Consider the following 22,174-nt stretch of genomic DNA (forward strand, 5'->3'; position numbering starts at 1 on the left):
CACACACATAACAATCACTTTTTATTGCTCCACCCAGCTGTATTCCTCTACATGTACTTACCACTAACTGAGATCACATTATTTTTTAACTTTACCCTCATGGAGGTATAATTACCATACAATAAATCGCACATATTTAAAGTGTGCAATTTGAAAAATTTTGACATACATATACACCCATGAAACCATCAAGATAATTAACATAGCCAACATTCCCAAAAGTTTATCAATTTCACTGTTGGTTCCAAAGAACCAGCTTTTGGTTTCAGTTAATTTTTGCTATTGTTCTGTTTTCAATTTCATTTGTTTCCATTTGGAACCCTATTATTTCCTTTATTATGCTTACTTTTAGCCTAATTTGCTCTTTTTTTTTTTTTTTTTCTAGTTTCTTAAGGTAGGAGCTGAAGTCATTGATTTGAGACCTTTTTTCTTTTCTAATATATGCATTTAGTGCTATAAATTTCCCTCAAAGTGCTGGGTTAGTGGTATTCCACAAATTTCTATAAGTTGTATTTTCATTTTCCTTCCACTCAAAATATTTTCTAATTTCCCTTTTGATTTCTTCTTTGATTCATGCGTTACTTAGAAATGTTTTATTTAATTTCCAAATATTTGGGGATTTTCCAAATATGTTTCTGTATTAATTTTTTATTTAACTCAATTTTGGTCAGAGACCATATACTGCATGACTTGAATTCTTTCACAATTATTGAACATTGTTTTAAAGCCCAGAATATGGTCTAAGTTATCAAATTTTCTGTGTGTACTTGAAAAGAATGTGTATTCTGCTGTTGTTGGATGGACTGTTCTGTAAATGTCAGTTAGATCATGCTGGTTGATAATGCTGTTCAAGTCTTCTATATACTTACTGATTTTCTGTCTACTTGTTCTATCAATCATTGAGAGAAGAGTAAAGAAATCTATGACTGTAGTTGTGGATCTATTTCTCTTTGTAGTTCTGTCAATTTTTACTCATATATTTTGAAGTTCTATTATTAGGTGCATAATGTTTAGGATTGTTAAGTTCTCTTAATAATTGACTCCTTTATCATTATGAAATTAACTTCTTTATCCCTGGAGATAGTCTTTGCTCTGAAATCTTTTCTTTTTTTCACTAGTTTATGGTCTATCTCTCTCACTGAAATATAAGCACTAGGAGGATAGGAACTGTGTCCTGTTTTATATTCGAGACTCTAACATAGTAGCTAGCATTTGGTATTTTGGTATGTACTTAACAAATCTTTACTAAAGGAAGGAAAGTAATCATTGGAGTACATATGCCAGATATGGACCTAGGCACCAGGTATTCACAAGAATCTGCTCATGAGGAGAGTATAGCAAAATGAGTGAAACAATTACAGAGGAAATTTCGAGTATGATATGAGCCATGAAGGCAATAAGCACAAGATGCTTTGGAAGATAAAGGGGAACAGCTAGCCTAGTCTAAGGCAATGAAAGCTTCTTGGAGGGAGTAAAATCTAAGCTAAGATCTGAATAGTAGAACCAACCACAGAAAGTGGGAAGAATAGTTTTCCATAAGGAGATGATAGCATGAGCAAAGAACCATATGTAATAGAGACTATGATGCTATAAGCACAATGAGAGTATCTCAGAATTGTCTCAGGGGATTCCTACTCTGTCTAGAAAACATACTGCCCAAGGCCCACAGCATACTAAGTCCTCAGGGCTAGTCAGCTACTCTTTGGTATGCCCACACCTATATGTTCCCAGCAGTCGATGTAAAAGACAGTTATCTCTCCGAAAACTAAGTTGAATGCTTTACATAAAGAACAAAAACATTGTTCTCAAAGTAGGTATGAGGGAGGTAACTGTAAAAACTAGGAAGAAAATTGTCAAATTAGAAGACTTCTACTTTAGAATGATATGGCCAATGAGAATGGTAAGGGGAGTGGAAAGAATTGTGGTTGACGTGGTAAGCAGGGTCCATAAGGCTTTCTTTGTACTCCCTTCCAAGGTTTTTATATTTTATCCTGAGGTCAGTGGTGAGTATTCAAAGGTACTGAGCAAAGCAGTAACAAAGTCAGATCAACATTTTAGAAAGATGATTCTAACTTCAGAATAAAGAGTAAATGAGCAAGACTGAATATACAAAGATTTGTTATGAAACTGTTGTGGTACTCCAAGCAAGAGATGATGGTGGTCTAATGAAGAGTGTTTTTATTACTCTTAAGAACTAATTTTATGGTTTTAAATAGGCTTCCGTGGGCTTTCTAAGAAACCAACAATGCTGTCAGAGTTTTCATGGGAAAACATGTTCCAAAGAACCATATTACATGCCAATTAGCATATAAATTATCTGTGGACTGCAGTGTCTTCAAAATTTATTTGCCATTAAAAATGATAACATCCACAGAAGCTTCATCTCCTTAACAAAATTACAATCCAGAGATCATTTCCATTACAATTGTGAAACCTCCTTCTTATTCTCAGGACATCTAAAAAAGGAGGTGTTTCTAAATATAGTTTTCAAAACTAAATCTTTTTAAATGTTTGCACAATCCTTCTGCTTCCATTATTGGAATGCCAGATATCAAGGGGCGTTCCCAGGAAGGGCCTGTCTGGATTAGAATATCTCAGACATTCTCAGATTATGCAGTGCTGCTGCTTTATTTTGCAGATTAGATTAAGTAATTTGCCCAGGCTAGCAGTGGCAGGGGTGCGAATAGAACCCAGGAATTCTGACTCTGATATATAACCCTTTCCCTCACACTTCCCTGTGCTAAGGGACCCTAATTAATCATTTGAATACGAATGAATAATAGATTTAAAAGTTGACATTCACCAATCATTTCATGAGTTAGGAGAGAGTGTCTTAGTTTTAAAATCTGCTATGGTAAGGTAGATTTAAATGCAATTTTTCAAATGTCATGAATCCAGATGCAATTTCCCCCAGCTCTTTATAGAATTTGTCATCAGTCAAGACCCAATTTTGATGATTTTATGGCTCTCAAGATTTCTCTGAGCGGAATATGTCTAGTTAAGAGAGTCTTATCTGGGAGTCAGGAAGCTGGGATCTGTTTCTAACTTGTCACCAACTTGCTGTTGAGTGTTGACAGGTCTCCTACCTCTCTACAACTCAGATGTCTGTAAAATGAGGATGATTCTTACCTCCCTCAGTGGAGGGAGCAAATAGAAAATTAGGAAATGTACAGTGTAATTTTATTGACCAATATACCGAAGCAAAATTTTAGAAGGTCAAAGAATAGCAATTTATTTCATTTACAGGAACAGATATAATTTGGAAAACTTATTTCAAGACTAACATTCTCAAAGTGTTCAGATCTCTGTTAAATAGTTTTCTGGATTTTAGAGAAAACTTCTGTCATGATCATGTAAGGGTCTGTTAAGCCCTACATGCTGGGCCAGACAAAATAACACAGTGGCCAGCCCGGGCTCATGGCTGGTGCCCGCATGCTTCTTTGTTAATCACATCTGGAGCTAAGCTTTGGAACAAATCTTGGGTTGAGGAGGGAGGATTAAGAATTCCCAATCTAGTAGCTCAGTGGCCTTGTCATCCTCCCACCCATCCTTCCTTGATCTAACAAAGGACTGATCACCTGCCATTTTCCCCCAGCCTGGCACCAAGGGCCATGATCACACTTGTCTTCCCGGGGGCCTGGAGTTTGGTCTCAACATGAGTGTATGGGGCTGGGATTCTGGGACCTGCTGCCAGGCAATGAAGACATTTGATGACATCCATGCCCTTGATATATATTAGCAACTGGCAGAGTTTTGTTTTTGAAGAGAGGCAATTCTGTACTTCTCACATGGCTTCTAACAGGAGTAGTGTAAAAGGAAGCTTAAGAGGCTTTGGATTTTTAGAGCTTCTAAATACAGTTGGTAAGCCAGTAGACAAGAATCATTTTTTATAACTCGGATTACCTCAAAATTAGAGAAATAAATTAACCCACTTAGACATTACTGGTGGGAGAGTAAATTGATGTAACTTTTCTGGAGTCCAGTTTGGTATTATATATGAATAACTTTAAAAAAATGTGTGTACCTTTTGACCTAGTACTTCCGCTTATAGGAAGTTACACAAAGACAATGAAGGTATTCTAGCACTGTTATACTGAAAAACTAAAAATACCCTGACTGAATTCATAGGGGTTTAGTTAGGCAATTTGTGGTCTGATACCATATTTCATACTCTAAAATTAATCTTATACTCAAAAAGTGTACTGGTATGGTAAAATGTTTGTAATTTAAAGTTAAATGGAAAAAAAGCAGGTTAGACAGTGGTATGTATGGTCTGATCTGATTTGGGGGAACAATGATGTTGATGTATACATATACGTCTGATAGGAAAAGATTGGGAGGATAGATACCAACATTTAAACCTGATTATTTCTGGGTGGTTTTTATTTCAACTTTTGTGCATTTTTATGTATTTTCTAAAAATTTTATAAACAGCTTTGGTAAAAAAAATGGATTATTTTTTTAAAGGAAAAAAAAATAAATGTTTGCACAAAACTATAAATAGAGTTTAGGCTTTGTTGACTATAAACTACTTTTAGTAACCAGGAAAGAAAACAAGAACACTTACTTCATGAAATACTGCTCCAGAATATGGAGACACTCCCAGGTCCAGCAATGAGAGGCCTTCAACCACTGAAAAATAAGATATCCAAGTTCACTCAGATTTCATAGTCATACACAGATGGCCATAAACCAAAGTATTGCATATTTCCAGGACCAAGAAGGGCCTCAGAGTTTGTCATCTCCAACAAGTGATTTTTAGGTCTTGATTTGAACATTTCCACTGATGGGGAACTCTCTTCAATATAGCAGATCCCTTTCCATTGTGAGGCACTGCTCATTATTGGAAAGTTTTATGTTAAACCATAAGATCTCCCTGTAACTTCTACCAACTCTAAAAAGTTATTTACATACATTCTGTCCAATTCCAAAACAAAAAATTAGAAGCTGGTGCGAAACTTTGTCCATAGTGTGGGGAAACAGGCATTCACTTTCACATGCTGCTTGTTTGAGTGACATTTGTAACAACCTTTCTAGAAAGCAAGATGTACTTTTTAAGCATGTACCTTTTGACACAGAAATGATTGTTCTTAGGGTAATTTATCCTAGGGAAATACCAGGACAAGTTCCCAAAGAGGTATATTCATTTCAGTTTTTACAATACAAATTAGTGTCCATTAATGGAGGTTTATTTAAATAAATTATAATGCATATACATATACATATATATAGACAGACAAGAACATGTAAACAAATAGAACATTTTATAGTTAAAAATTATACTATGATATAAATAGTTGAATAAATAAATAATGGGAGAGAAAAGACAGCTCTTCCTTATGGAGGAATTCTAAGTAATAAATACATAGAAGGAAAGATGGAAATAGAAAGTCACCCATGTGGCAGAAACCACAGTAATAACTGTGAAAGACAAGTTATCATTGATGGATGCTAAAATGAATAGGAAAAATATGATGAGAAACAGAATATTTAGAGAGGAAAAAATAAAATTTTACAGTGGATAAAATACTGACACTCACTACCTTCACCACATGATCAAACTTAACATCATCAGTAATATCTTGACCAGGTAACATCAACATCAAGTACCTCCTTATATGATGCACCAAGACAGTCATGAAAACACTTCCATGGACTCGTGCCAAAAATGGATAACCTCAATATAATCATGAGAAAACATCAGACAAATCCAAACTGGAGATATTCTATGAAATTACTGGCTAGGGAGTACTGTTTAAAATGTCAGGGTAATGAAAGACAATTACAGTCTGAAAAACTGTCCCAGATTAGAAGAGACAAAGGAAACATGACAATTAACTGCAACGTGGGATCATGGATAAGATCTTGGACCAGGAAAAGGACTTTAGTGGGACAAATGGCAAAATTCTAATAAAACTTGTGGATTAGTTAATTGTATCATATCAATGTTAATTTTCTGGTTTAGATAATTGTACTATGGTTATATAATACGTCAACTTTAGAAGAAGTTGAGTGAAGGGTAAACAGGGATGCTGTGTACCATTTTTGTAACTGTTTTGAAAATCTAAAGTTATTTCAAAATAAAGAATTGAAATAAAATAGTATACTACAGATCTATATTTACTGAAGATGTCCATGAAATATTCTTAAGTGGAAAAGCAGGTCATAAAAAAGCATGTAAAATATGATAGTTTTTATTTTAAGTGTTTATAAGCATTCATTCATTCAGTTATTTGAGAGAAAGACAATGAATATTTTTTCAATGAGAAATGCCTGGAAAAATAAAGACAAAGATGCTAACAGTGACCATCTCTGAGAGATAAAATTACAGGAGACTTTCAGTTTCTTTGATGTTTTCTGTATTTACTGAATCTTTAGCAATGATCCCGTAATTTTTTATAATTATTAAAAAGAAACAGGAGGGGCCCTGAAGAGCCAAAACAATCTTGAAAAAGAACAAAATTGGAGGATACTCATTTCACAATTTAAAAACTTATTATAAAGCTACAGTAATAAAAACAATGTTGTACCAGCACAAGGACAGACATACAGACCAATGGAATCGAATTGAGAGTTCAGAAATAAACCCAAAAACCTATGGTCAAATGATTTTTTACAAGGATGCCAAGTCATTCAATGGGGAAAGAGTAGTTTCTTCAACAAATGGTGCTGGGAGAACTGGATATCCACATACAAAAGAATAAAATGGACCCCTACAAAAGAAAAAACAGATAAAGTGGACTTCATCAAAATTAAAAACTTTTGCACATCAAAGGATATTATCAAGAAAGTGAAAAGAAAACCTACAGAATGGGAGAAGAATATTTGGAAACTATATATCTGATAATGGTTTAATATCCAAATAACTCAAAATGGAACATCTTCTTGACCAAAAGGGGGATGCAAAATAAAGTTTCAGTGGCTGAGAGATTCCAAACTTTTGCACATCAAAGGACATTATCAAGAAAGTGAAAAGAAAACCTACAGAATGGGAGAAGAATATTTGGAAACTATATATCTGATAATGACTAATATCCAAATAATTCAAAATGGAACATCTTCTTGACCAAAAGGGGAATGCAAAATAAAGGTTCAGTGGCTGAGAGATTCCAAATGGAGTCAAGAAGTCACTTGGGTGGGCACTCTTATGCAATATATAAATAACCCTTTTCAGGTTTTAATGTATTGGAATACCTAGAAGAAAAAATCTGAAACTATCAAATGCAACCCAGTATTCCTTGACCCTTGAAGACAATTGTATAACAATGTGGCTTACAAGAGGTGACAGTGTGATTGTGAAAGCCTTGTGGATCATATTCCCTTTATCCAGTGTATGGATGAGTAGAAAAATGGGGACAAAAACTAAATGAAAAATAGAGTGGGGGGGGGTGATTTGGGTGTTCTTTTTTACTTTTATTTTTTATTCTTATTTTTACTTTTTCTGGTATAAGGAAAATGTTCAAAAAATAGATTGGGGTGATAAATGCACAACTATATGATGGTACTGTGAACAGCTGATTGTACACCACGGATGACTGTATGATATGTGAATATATCTTAATAAAACTGAATTTTTTTTTAAAAAGAGGAATTTTTTATAAAGAGTGAAAGAAAAAAAAATTAACTCAAAATGGATCAACCTAAACATAAAAACTAAAACTATAAAACTCTTAGAAGAAAACATAGGAAAATATCTTCAAGACCTTATACTGGACAATGAACAATTAGACTTTACACCAAAAGTGCAAGCAACAAAAGAAAAAATAGATAAAGTGGACGTCATCAAAATTAAAAACTTTTGCACATCAACGGACATTATCAAGAAAGTGAAAAGAAAACCTACAGGATGGGAGAAGAATATTTGGAAACTATATATCTGATAATGGTTTAATATCCAGAATATATAAAGAACTCCTACAGCTCAACAACAAAAAGACAAGACAATTAAAAAAATGGGCAAAGCACTTGACAGAATAATGACTTTATATAAATACTTAAGCAAAAGGTATTACTATTTTTTTGGCATTAAAATCACTGTTAATTACCCATTCTTTCCTAATCATTATGAACCTCACCAACGCATTCCATCATGATCTGTTCCAAAGCAAAATAAAAATGTTATTGTTAGCATATAAACATCCAATATGCTGGGTATTGGTCCACTCATCTAGTTAAATGATTTATATGTTTATACTTAATGACAGAAGAACCTAGAGCTTCACATGCTCTTACCTTTTTTCTCTCTAGTAAATGAACTAAAATTGTCACCTAAAATGTCTATATCTATGTCAATAACTATGTCCATATATTTGGATGATACTAAATTGTTATTAGTGGTACCCATGGGGAAGAAATGATACTGGGAAAGAAGGAATTTGAAAGACTTTCACTTTTTACTGTACATATTTTTGTGTTAGAATTTTTTAACCATTAAGATGTATTCATATATTACTTTTGTAATTCTTAAAAATAAAAAAGTATCACTTAACCAGCTTTCAAAATTCTTAAGAATTAAACCATTCTGTAAAACTCTGTTCAGCCCAATAATGTCTATTTCTAGTGGGATCTTGTAATTAAATAAAAATAACTATATGTTTTATCTCCTATTCTTTATAGTAATCGATTATGTTGAGAATCCTAATTTTAGGAGTGTAAACACTATTGACAGAAAGGAGTGTGACAAAGAATATTCTCTGTAAGTGTGAAGAACCATAATATAAATGAAACTCCCACATCTAAAGGCAAGAAAATAGTCTCTGGGTAATAATAACAATGTCCAAGAGTAGTGTGAATTGGGAGTGGGGCAACCAGGATTCTAATCATGACTCCCACAATTACATTCAGTTCTCAAAAAATTTATTGAGTGGCCACATTAAAAAAAAAATTGAACAAAGAACTTAAAGACATTTCTTCAAAGAAGATATACAAATGGCCAATAAGCACAAGAAAAGATGTTCAACATCATGAGTCCTTAGAGAAATGCAAATCAAAACCATAATGAAATAACACTTCACACCCACCAGGATGGCTATTATTTTTTTTTTTAATGAAAATAACAAGTGTTGATAAGGATGTGGAGAAATGGGAACCCTCGTGCATTGTTGGTGGGAACATAAAATGCTGCAGTCGCTGTGGAAAACTGTTTGGCAGTTCCTCAGAAAATTAAACACAGAATTATCATTCGAACCAGTAATTCCACTCCTAGGTTCATTCCCAAAAGAATCAAAAGCAGGGACTCAGATTATTTTTATACCAATGTTCATCACAGCATTATTCACAATAGCCAAAACTCAAGTGTTCATCAACAGATAAGTGGACAAACAAAATGCAGTATACCCGTACTATGGAATATTATTCAGCAGTAAAAAGATGTGAAGTGCTGGTACATGCTACGACATGGATGAACCTTTAAGACATCACATTGAGTGAATTAAGTCAGATACAAAAGTACAGATATTGTATGATTTCTCTTACGTTAAATATTTAGAATAAGCAAATTCATAGAGACAGAAAGCAGAATAGTGGTTACCAGTGGTAGGGGGAGGGAGGAGTAGGGAGTTAATGCTAAATGAGTATGAGTTTTGCTTTGAAATGATGAAAATAGTCTGGAAATACTGGTGAAAGTTACACAGTATTGTAAATGTACTTAATGTCAAAGAACTGTCCACTTAAAATGGTTAAAATGATTTTTATGTTATATTGTACCACAATTAAAATTAAATTAATTATTTTTAAAAGACTTTAAAAAAATTTTTAAGGGTAACACTACACTATAGTATCTAGGGATGCTTACTTGGATGATACACTAAAAATAAAATGCAAAGACATCATTACTATAAAAGTCAGGGTAATAGTTTTTCTTATGAGGGAAAAGGAAGGGGCCAGGACTAGAACGGAACACGTGGAAGGGGCTTCTGGAATGGGTGGCAAAGTTCTGATTCTTGTCTTGGATGATTGTTACAAAAGTGTTTGCCTTATAATAATTTATTGAGCAATACACTTTTGTCTATGGGTTTTTGATTCTGTATTTACTTTATAACAAAACATTTTTTTAAAAGTAGTGGTATCAGAAGCGTTTCTCCTAACCCTGCCTCTCATAGAGAATTGGGGGTGGGTTTCTAGATAATATCATTAGCCGGGCTGTACCCTAAACTCAAGAAGCTAAGCCCTTACAAATTCCTAATCTTACAGTAAAAGGCTGAGAAAAGACAAAAAATAATGGCAGACTGATTCTGGCAGATTTCCACATAAGATAGTACATAAAACGTAGTCTGTGGAACAGCCATGCCTAAAAGTGCTTAGCTATTCACATAAGACATTATTAGCTGATTTGGAACAGCTTGCAGTAAATACCTGAAACTATCAAACTACAACCCAGAACCCTTGAATCTTGAAGACGACTGTATAACAATGTAGCTTATGAGAGGTGCCAATGTGATTGGGAAAGCCATGTGGATCACACTCCCCTTTGTCTAGTGTATGGATGGATGAGTAGAAAACAGGGGCAAAAAAAAAAAAAAAAAGGCACCCAGTGTGTGTGTGTGTGTGTGTGTTTTTTTATTTGGGTGGTTTTTTTTTATTTTTATTTATTTATTTTTTTTTCTTTCTGGTGAAAGGAAAATGTTCAAAAATAGATTGGGGTGATGAATGCACAACTATACAATGCTACCATGAACAGTCGACTGTACACCATGGATGACTGTATGGCATGTGAACATAGCTCAATAAAACTGAATTAAAAAAAAAAAAAAAAGCAGCTACAGCAATTGTTCCTGCACAGGAGCACCTTGAGCCCTCCCACAGCACATGGTGCAGTAAGACTGATGGCCGTCGTCATTGTACTGGTATGCACGCTCCAGGAAGCAGTTCTTGCAATTTTGGCACATTGCTCCGATGAAGAGAGGGTGTTCTAGGGTGACATTGAGACTCCCACAAGTGATGCAAATGTCCTCGATGTTCCGGCATGTCTGTGCATTCTCTTGTGCGTTCATCCATAACCTCCTTGACCTTGGGCTTCTCAGTTGTGCTCTTTCAGGGCTTTTAGGCTGGTGGGGGTGTTGCAAAGGCAGCTGCCTCGAGTTCAACACATGTGTCTGTTATTAAACTTCTTTGTAGGGATTCTTCTCCTCTTCTGGGGGCTCCAATCCCTTGGGGCCAGAGGGCTGGAAGCCCCCGAGTGCCCATTCGACCATCTGTTTGTTCTATATCTCCACAGTCTTGGCAGTGTCACTCTTGTTGTTGTGGCACATCGGAAGCAGCCTTCCTGCAAGCCTGCTGGACACCTGTAGGACTTCATCAATGGCTTTGCAGTACACAGGCTGCTTGTGGTAGGTGGCCTGGTGGAATGCACTGCAAAAGGAGCTCAGCGGCATCAGCTTCTCAACACACACCACTGAGAACTTGCCGTTTCTGAACCACATGACCCAGCGAATGCCTTCAGCTGCTCAGCTCCGGCCCATCACCCTCCAAGATACAATGCAACCACTAGGAGAACCCTGCAGTTTTCCCCACACCACCCTCCAGTGCCAAAGCCCTGGCTGTCCTCGAGCTCCAGTTCATCATCACCTTGGTGGCATTCTTGTCCCCTACTTTGGCCCCCACAGTGGGGCATTTGGGATCAGTGGGCTGCTACACAGCAGGAGAGCTGGCCTCCTCTACCTTCCAAGACTCCTCGGATACCTGGTTTTCTTCCACAGTATTCATTACTGCAATTACTTGGGCTTTCTTCTCAGCCCGTAAGGCCAGGTTCAGTCCCTCTGAGGTCCAGCTCAGGTGTCTCCTTTTTTTAATAATTGGCATTTACAGTCATAAGTTTCCCATTAAGTCTGCTTTCATTGTATACCATGCGTTTGGGGATGTTGTATCTTCATTTTCATTCATTTCAAAGTATTTTCTAATTCCCCTTGTGATATCTTTGTTATTCAGGAGTGTGTTATTTTTGAGGCCAGTGTTTGAATACCTTTTTTGATCCCAGGAGTCTCTCCTTAGATATGTATTTCTCTCATTCTCTCTGTAAAACTAGCTGGCCTATCTTTTAGCTTGTTGCTCTTCATTAAGAGGAACTATTGGCCTATTCTTATTTGATTTCTATTAAAATCTCCATTGCTTTTGAGTGTACCCAAGGGCTTGAACTTTGCCACACTGTTTCAAGTAAAGTCAGTTTCTCTGAGGAGAGCATTGGAGCTCTCTGATCTTATGGATTGCCCTTCCCCTTTGGCAAAATCTGTGAGTCAATATTCCTGGTGCTGCCTGGGGCAGTAGCCTCCGATCTTCTCAGCTTGCCTCTCCTGGCATGCAATCTCTGCTCTATAAAAGAGTTGGGGGTCCAAGTATTCTTGGCCTGTCACACCTGTTCTATGGAGGACAGTTTTAACCAAGGTGCCCATATAGTCCAGTTTCCCTGGGACAGTACCAGCTTACTCCTGCTGTCGGTTGTAATTATTATCAGCATTTCTTTTGGCGTCTCCTCTCCTCAGTGAGTGACGCTGCACCGAGGGAACAATGCCTTCCCTCCGAAAAGCAAAGAGAGACTTTGCTGAAGGCTGCAGAGAAGCAGGGCTGTGGGATCCCTCTGACACAGGAAGTAAAAAAACCAGTGTTCTTTTTTACTTTAATTGTTCTTTTTCACTTTAATTTTTATTCTTATTATTTTTGTGAGTGTGGTAATGAAAATGTTCAAAAATTAATTTTGGTGATGAACATACAACTATATAATGGTACTGTGAACAACTGATTGTACGCTTTGTATGACTGCATGGTAGGTGAATATATCTCAACAAAATTTAATTAAAAAAATAAATATTATATGCTACATAAATAGAACAATGGAAAAAACATACATATGATTATCTCAATAGAACAATAAAAGCATTTGAAAAAATCCAGCATCCTTTATTGATAAAAACAGAAAAAGAATGGAAAAATATGAGCAACGTCTCTGGGAACTTAAGGACAAAACAAAAAGCAAGAACTTATGTGTCATTGGTGTCCTAAAAGGAGAAGAGAAGGGAAAAGGGGCAGAAGCAATAATAGAGGAAATAATCAATGAAAATTTCCCATCTCTTGTGAAAGACATAAAATTACGGATCCAAGAAGCGCAACATACCCCAAACAGAATAGATCTGAATAGGCCTATGCCAAGACACTTAATAATCAGATTATCAAACATCAAAGATAATGAGAGAATCCTGAAAGCAGCAAGAGAAAAGCGATCTATCACATACAAAGGAAGCTTGATAAGACTATGTGCGGATTTCTCAATAGAAACCATGGAGGCATGAAGGAAGTGGGGTGATATAGTTAAGATACTGAAAGAGAAAAACCACAAGCAAAGAATTCTATATCCAGCAAAACTATCCTTCACATACGAGGGAGAGCTTAAAATATTCTCTGACAGACAATGACAGAGTTTGTGAACAAGATACCTGCTCTACAGGAAACACTGAAGGAAGCACTGCAGACAGAAAGGAAAAGACAGGAGTGAGAGGTTTGGAAAACAATTCTGGGAGATAGTAGCACAGCAATGTAAGTACACTGAACAAAGATGACTGCGAATGTGGTTGAAAGAGGAAGGCTGGGACCATGTGGGACACCAGAACAAAAGACAAACGATAAAGACTGAAACTGTGTAACTCAGGGAAATCTAGGGTGCTCAACAATTGTAATAAAAGGTACAAATATGTATTTACATGAGGTAGAACAAATGAATGTCAACATTGCAAGGTGTTAAAAATAGGGTGGGATTGGGGGGGGAAATACAATCAATGAAAACTAAAAAAAAAATTCAGAAAACTAGGAATAGAAGGAAACTTTCTCAAAATGATAAAAGTCATTTATGAAAACTCCACAGCTAACATCACTCTCAATAGTGGAAGATTGAAAGTTTATTCCCTAAGATCAGGAATAAACAAGGATACCTGCTTCTACAATTATTATTCAACATTGCTCCAGAAATTCTAGCAAGAGAAATTAGGCAAGAAAACGAAAGAAAAGGTAACCAGATTAGAAAGCAAGAAGTAAACTATCTCTATTTGCAGATGACATGTATATGTCATGTATACGCTGCTTTCTTTCTTTCATGTCTGAATTCATTCCACTTATAAACGACTCCAGTAATAGGATTAAGACACATCCTGATTGGGTTGGGCCACATACACCTTAACTGAAGTATCCTCATCAAAACATTTTACTTACAATGGGTCCACAACCACAGGAACGGATTAAATTTGAGAACGTTTTTCTGCGGTACATACAATTTCAAATCATCACAGTCAGTATAGAATGTAAATAAAAATTAATAATTAAAGAAAACAATTTTTGAAAATCATTCTTTGTATCCAATACCAACCCCATCTTATGATTCTTATTTGTTCTTGATTAAATGTGCATTGTTAATAAAGTCTATTCATAATCCACCACCCCCAAAAAAAGACATTATTAGCTATGTGGCCTTGGGCAAGTGACTTCTCTCTCTCTACCTCAATTTTGTCATCTATAAAATGTTGATAAAAGTATCTACATCATAGGATCATTAGTTTATTAACATACCTAAAGTGCTTAAAACAGTCCTTGGCATATAGAAAGTATTAGTGTTAGTGATTATTATTATTTGATTGGCTTGAGAAGCCTATACTTGCATTTTATCAAGCAGGAAACTGGTATACATTTTAATTGGACTGTCAAATAAACTGATGGATCTGTAGAAATGGTTGACATAGAAAACACCTCTTTCTTATTATAATGGATATGTTATTTTTGCCTGTCTAGTATCAATTTCCCTCTCATCCTCTAACAGCACCCTAGTTTTCCTATGGGATACCTGCCTCTTCCAAGGTTGGGGTGAGATTGCCCCCTCTCCAAATTGGTAGATACATGACTCGGGCTGACCATGGTAACTGGGTGAAGAAGTAGCACCTGATCCAGATCAGTTCAATGTGACTCAATTCCAGGGCTTTGGTTGAACTCATTGAAGTAAAGCAACTTTTTCCTCTGGACTTGACACTGGGAGGACATAAATCAGAGCCTACTCTTGGTCATTTTATCAACACATGGGAAGAGTCTGCCTGAATACACCTGTCTCAGTTTCTTAAGGCTGCTGTAACAAACGACTGAGTGGCTTAAAACAACAGAAATTTATTGTCTCACAGTTCTGGAGGCTAGAAGTCCAAAATCAAGGTGTCAGTAGGGTCAAGCTCCCTCTGAAACCTTCCTTGCCTCTTGCTAGCTTCTGATGGTTTGTCGGCCAGCCTTGGCATTCCTTGACTTGCAGCACTTCAGTCTCTGCCTCAGTCATTATATGACATTCTCCCCTCATGTCTGTCTATGTTTGTGGTCAAATTTTTCTCTTCTTATGTTGGTTTAGAGCTCACCCTAATCCAGTTTGGCCTCATTTTAACTAATCACATCTTCAAAGACCCTATTTCCAAATAAGGTCACATTTATGGGACCAGGGGTTAGCTTCTGAACATATCTTTTGGGGACACACAATTCAACACATAACAGTACCCAATGCCAAGATAGATAGAGAATAAATCCTGTTGAGAGCATTGAGTCTGTGGCTCCAGCTAGGTCTGAAGCCAGGATCTACCCTTAGATTGTTCACTTATATAAGTGTTCTCGTTTGCTAATCCTGCCAGGATGCAAAACACCAGAGATGGACTGGCTTTTATAAAAGGGGGTTTATTGCTAGAAGTAAATACCTGAAGCTACCAAACTCCAACCCAGCAGTCTGGACTCCTGAAGACAATTATATAATAATGTAGATTACAAGGGGTGACAGTGTGATTGTGAAGACCTTGTGGATCACACCCCCTTTAGCTAGTGTATGGATGAGTGGAGGAATGGGGATAAAAACTAAAGGACAAATGGGGTGGGATGGGGGGATGATTTGGGTGTTCTTTTTTCACTTTTATTTTTTATTCTTGTTCTGGTTCTTTCTGATGTAAGGAAAATGTTCAGAGATAGATTGTGGTGATGAACGCATAACTATGTTATCATACTGTGGACAGTGGATTGTATATCATGGATGATTGTATGGTGTGTGAATGTATTTCAATAAAACTGAATTTAATAAAAAAAAAAAGGGGGGGGGGTTTATTTGGTTACACAGTTACAGTCTTAACGCCATATAGTGTCCAAGGTAACACACCAGCAATTGGGCACCTTCAGTGGAGGATGGCCAATGGTGTCCAGAAAACCTCTGCCAGCTAGGAAGGCAACTGGCTGCTGTCCGCTCCAAAGTTATGGCTTCAAAATGGCTTTCTCCCAGGACGTTCCTCTCCAGGCCGCAGCTCCTCAAAAATGTCACTCTTAATCGCACCTGGGATATTTGTCCTCGCTCAGCTTCTCCGGAGCAAGAGTTCGCCCTCAATGGCCATCTTCAAACTGTCTCTCATCTGCAACTCCTGTGCTTTCTTCAAAGTGTCCCTCTTGGCTGTAGCTCCTCTTCAAAATGTCACAGCTGCACTGAGTTCCTTCTGTTTGTCAGCTCATTTATATGGCTTGACTGATCAAGGCCCATTCACTGAATGGGTGGGGCCATGCCTCCAAGGAAATTATCTTATCAGAGTTATCACCTACAGTTGGGTGGGGCACATTTCCATGGAAACAACCTAATCCAAAGGTTTCAACTTAATCCCCACTAATATGTCTGCCCCACAAGACTGCATCAAAGAATATGGTTTTTTCTGGGGGACAGAATACATTCAAACCAGCACAATAAGCCAACAAGTTCATTTTTTATTATAATTTGGCCAGTTGAATTGGGATTCTGTCATATGCATATGAGAGAATTGAGAATATACTGTGCTGGTTGGATGTATTCTGTCCCCCAAAACACCACATTTTTTTAATGAAATCTTGTGGAGAAGACATATTAGTGTCGATTAGGTTGGAATCTTTGGATTAGGTTGTTTCCATGGAGATGTGACCCACCCAACTGTAGGTGATAACTCTGATTGGATTATTTCCATGGAGGTGTGACTCCATCCATTCAGCATGGGTCTTGATTAGTTTACTGGAGCCCTATAAAAGCTCACAAACAGAAGGACCTCAGAGCAGCTGCAGCTTAGAGAGACATTTTGGAGAATACCATCAGGAGCAAGCAGACGCCAGCCACATGCCTTCCCAGCTAATAGAGATTTTCCAGATGCCAATGGGATTTCTCCAGTGAAGGTATACTCATGTTTATGCCTTGGTTTGGACATTTTTATGGCCAGAAGCCACATGCCTTCCCAGCTAATAGAGATTTTCCAGATGCCAATGGGATTTCTCCAGTGAAGGTATACTCATGTTTATGCCTTGGTTTGGACATTTTTATGGCCAGAAGACTGTAAGTTTGTAACCAAATAAACCCCCTCTATAAAAGCCAATCCATTTCTGATACTTTGCATAAGGCAGCATCAGGAAACCAGAACATACACCAATTTTAAATCCTTTAGACAACTGAAAATAGCAATCACCCCCTCCAAGTATACAGTTTCTCCCCTATTCCCTTTAAAAATCAGTTCATAATTACACCCACTCAAAATTTTTTTGGATCCAGGGCCCTTTACCCAAAGAACTGGTCACTCAAAGCACTCAAAATTTCATGTGAAACCAGAAGGGTTCCAACTTTAGTATTTTCAAAAATACTAACTACTGTCACCTGTCATTATAAATATCCCACTTTAAAGTAAACTCTGAAATAAGTGATACTTACAGATGTTGTAAACTCCACCCCCTCAAAATGGAAAAATAATTATCCAGACTTAAATAGATTTAGATGAGTGATTACCAAATCTTTCTGTTCAGCCTTGACATTGGGTCCAAGCACTAGACCTAAATCTGAATATCATAGTATCACCTTATATACACTAAACACTTATTGCTCTGTCCTTTCTGACTCACCATTCAGCCAAAGTCACCATTGCTCTCCCTATAATCTAAACTCCAAATCTCAGAATTAGCCATTTTGTCTTCTATTATTGAGTGCCAGGGAATGTACTAAAAGTTCAACATGGATTATCTTATTTGATGGGGTACATAACAACTTTGTTTTACAGATGAGAAAACAGATGTTAGAGGTCACACAGCTAGTAAGTGGCAAGAGCCAGTATTCAAACCCTTTCTGAGATTCCAGACCCTGTGGTCTTAATCACCACATTACATTGTCTTAACTTTAGATCCCTTACTCTGTTTATCCAGTAAGTCATGAAATCTTATCCTTTTTCTTCAATAGTTATTCAACAGTTGCTATGCATCTACTCTATGCCAGGCACAAAGGATTCAGGAATGAATAAAATACAACCCTGGCCTTCAAAAAGCTCTTAGTTCAGGGGAGAAACCAGATATAAACAAATAATTACGATTTAAGGCAAGAAATGATCTTAATAGAGGCATGTATGAAGTGCTATTAGAGCAGAGGAGGACCTACCATTGCCATGGGTCTACAGTATCTAGAAGAAAGCAGGAACCAAGTGGCTTCAGTTCAGTTCAACAAATAATTTATGCAAAAATAGCAAGTCCAAGCATTTATCATCTTACACATGAATTACCACTACCTTTATTACCAGTTGCCAATTGGGAAACCTGGACAAGTTGCTTAACTTCTCTAAATCTTAAGTTTCTTGTCTGTAAAATGGGGAAAATAACACCATCTATCTCATAGGATTACTGTGAAGATTAAATGAGAAAAGGTACACAAAATATTTACCACAGACCTGTTTAGTAAGTAAGTACTGTAGTTTTAAAATCTTAACTCTAATTTTATGAATAATTAGAGTTTTTTTTTTTATGATTAAAAATTATGAATAAAAAAAAAAAAAAATTATGAATAAAACATCCATAAATTATGCCATTCCCCATTCCAAAACATCTATGGGAAAACATCAAAACTCTAGCATTTAAAGCCCTTCACAGACATTAAGGAAACTGGCAATGTTCTGTTTCTTGATCTGGGTGCTGGCTACACAGTTGTGTTCAATTTGTAAAAATTCACTGAGCTCTACGTTTATTATATATGCTTGTATGCATAGCGTAATTCAGCAAAATGGTTTAAAAAAAAACAAACAAACCTTCAAGCTCTGGCCCCAACTCAATCCCCCACCCCCACCCCGTTACTCCCCTACTCAAGACAAATGTTTCATTCCCTGAACATTTCTTGATCCTGCTTATCTTCTGCTACCAGGAACTCCCTCTCTATGTAATCTCCCTTTCCAAAACCTACTTTCTTCAAGAGTCAGCTCAAATTCCGCATCCTTAAGAAGGTAGAAAAGGAAGAGGCAGTTTATTCAGGGTCAGAGACAGTAAGGAACTGGATGGACACAGGAAATACACTTTTCATACATGATCATAACTATCTGCTTGTGTGTCTCCCCAACTAGCCTGCGGCTCCTGCAGCTCAAGGGCTGTGTTTCATTGTTTAGGTGCTAGCCCAAAACAATGTTTGAGGAAGAACTAAAGAAATAAGAAGGAAAAGTAGGAGAAATTTAACTGCAAGCTCCGGACTGAGAAGAGGCGTCTAAACACAAACACGTAAACACTTCATAGACACCCTCCTCGCGTAGGCAAAGTCTGTTCCACTCACCCCGGCCTCCCTTTACCTCTGGAAGAAACACCCGCGCTCCCAAACCAAATCCCAATCCCTTCCGTAAATCCAATCCCACCCTGTACCCACTCCTCATCTCAACCCTTCCTCGGGCCACGCCCATCGGTTCAGAACCTTCAGTGGGACACGCCCCCTCAGATCCCCACCCACTGGTGATTCGGCCCCCAGGGCTTTCACCTCACTTAATGTCACCCCCACCCCACCCTCCCTCTCCGCAGCAGCCCCGCCCTCAGACCCCGCCCTCCCCGCCGTCCATGAAGACCCCAAGAGCAGGTCAGTTCCCTCACTCTCGGTCTCTGCCCCCGGCTCTCATTCACAGAGGCTGGGACAGCGCAAGCGGGGCTGGGCCGCCTACTCGAGCCACTGGCCTCACCTCTCTTCCAAGAGCTCAGTGGGGACACCACCTCCACCCTCTCGGAAATGAACTCTGCCAGGCTGGAGCGGAACAAGGCCGCCCGCACGGTCACGGCCACCACCAGCACCAGGGCCAAGGGAGCCGCCATGATAGCTGGGGCGGGCGCTCAGGCGGGGAGGGAAAGGCGACGCGGAAGAACCTCGAGGCCTGCGCGCCACTCCCTGTAGTTCCATGGTCGAGTGCGCGCCGCTTCTGCTGCCTGAACTACCAGTTTTCTAGAACTACTGCTCCCAGGAAGCATTGCGGTGAGACGGCCCAGGAGGATGGAGAGCGGGGCGAGTCAACGTTGTAGTTAAGCATTGGGTGACGCCTTCTCCCAGAGTGGCTGAATTGCAAAGTTGCGCGAGGACTGAATTGCTGCTGAAAACAGACAAAACAGCCAGAGTACTTATCCTCCTAGGATTGTGAGCGAGTTTAAAAAGATATTCCTAATGGCTGCCATTAAACAAACAGGAAACTACAAATGCTGGAGGGGATGTGGAGAAATTGGAACTCTTATTCATTGTTGGTGGGACTGTATAATGGTTCAGCCACTCTGGAAGTCAGTCTGGCAGTTCCTTAGAAAACTAGATATAGAGTTACCATTCGATCGAGCGATTACACTTCTCGGTATATACCCGGAAGATCGGAAAGCAGTGACACGAACAGATATCTGCACGCCAATGTTCATAGCAGCATTATTCACAATTGCCAAGAGATGGAAACAACCCAAATGTCCTTCAACAGATGAGTGGATAAATAAAATGTGGTATATACACACGATGGAATACTACGCGGCAGTAAGAAGGAACGATCTCGTGAAACATATTACAACATGGATGAACCTTGAAGACATAATGCTGAGCGAAATAAGCCAGGCATAAAAAGAGAAATATTATATGCTACCACTAATGTGAACTTTGAAAAATGTAAAACAAATGGCTTATAATGTAGAATGTAGGGGAACTAGCAATAGAGAGCAATTAAGGAAGGGGGAACAACAATCCAAGAAGGACAGATAAGCTATTTAACGTTCTGGGGATGCCCAGGAATGACTATAGTATGTTAATTTCTGATGGATATAGTAGGAGCAAGTTCACAGAAATGTTGCTATATTAGGTAACTTTCTTGGGGTAAAGTAGGAACATGTTGGAAGTTAAGCAGTTATCTTAGGTTAGTTGTCTTTTTCTTACTCCCTTGTTATGGTCTCTTTGAAATGTTCTTTTATTGTATTTTTGTTTTCTTTTTAACTTTTTTTTCATACAGTTGATTTAAAAAAGAAGGGAAAGTTAAAAAAAAAAAAAAAGAAAAACAAGGGAAAAAAGATGTAGTGCCCCCTTGAGGAGCCTGTGGAGAATGCAGGGGTATTCGCCTACCCCACCTCCATGGTTGCTAACATGACCACAGACATAGGGGACTGGTGGTTTGATGGGTTGAGCCCTCTACCATAGGTCTTACCTTTGGGAAGACGGTTGCTGCAAAGGAGAGGCTAGGCCTCCCTATGGTTGTGCCTAAGAGCCTCCTCCCGAATGCCTCTTTGTTGCTCAGATGTGGCCCTCTCTCTCTGGCTAAGCCAACTTGAAAGGTGAAATCACTGCCCTCCCCCCTACGTGGGATCAGACACCCAGGGGAGTGAATCTCCCTGGCAACGTGGAATATGACTCCCGGGGAGGAATGCAGACCTGGCATCGTGGGACGGAGAACATCTTCTTGACCAAAAGGGGGATGTGAAAGGAAATGAAATAAGCTTCAGTAGCAGAGAGATTCCAAAAGGAGCCGAGAGGTCACTCTGGTGGGCACTCTTACTCACACTTTAGACAACCCTTTTTAGGTTCTAAAGAATTGGGGTAGCTGGTGGTTGATACCTGAAACTATCAAACTACAACCCAGAACCCATGAATCTTGAAGACAGTTGTATAAAAATGTAGCTTATGAGGGGTGACAATGGGATTGGGAAAGCCATAAGGACCACACTCCACTTTGTCTAGTTTATGGATGGATGAGTAGAAAAATAGGGGAAGGAAACAAACAAACAGACAAAAGTACCCAGTGTTCTTTTTTACTTCAATTGCTCTTTTTCACTCTAATTATTATTCTTGTTATTTTTGTGTGTGTGCTAATGAAGGTGTCAGGGATTGATTTTGGTGATGAATGTACAACTATGTAATGGTACTGTGAACAATCAAAAGTACGAT

At 38.1% G+C, this 22,174-nt stretch overlaps 1 protein-coding gene across 3 annotated transcripts in view; it reads right to left on the reverse strand.

Annotated features, from left to right (window-relative positions):
- The window catches only part of PIGU (phosphatidylinositol glycan anchor biosynthesis class U), a 105,182-nt gene extending 85,058 nt beyond the window's left edge, over positions 1–20,124 (reverse strand). For 2 of the 3 annotated variants that reach the window (XM_037811773.1, XM_037811771.1), the window contains exons 1-2: positions 19,959–20,124; positions 4,568–4,632 (exon numbers count right to left, since the gene is read on the reverse strand). In XM_037811773.1, coding sequence (XP_037667701.1) covers positions 4,568–4,632; positions 19,959–20,088 — 195 coding nt within the window. In that variant the 5' untranslated portion in view covers positions 20,089–20,124. The remainder of the gene's footprint in view (positions 1–4,567; positions 4,633–19,958) is intronic. The other variant, XM_037811772.1, reaches the window with a different exon arrangement.
- Between the last annotated feature and the right edge of the window lie 2,050 nt (positions 20,125–22,174).

Source organism: Choloepus didactylus, chromosome 19, assembly GCF_015220235.1.
Source record: "Choloepus didactylus isolate mChoDid1 chromosome 19, mChoDid1.pri, whole genome shotgun sequence".
NCBI classification, from domain to species: Eukaryota; Metazoa; Chordata; class Mammalia; order Pilosa; family Megalonychidae; genus Choloepus; species Choloepus didactylus.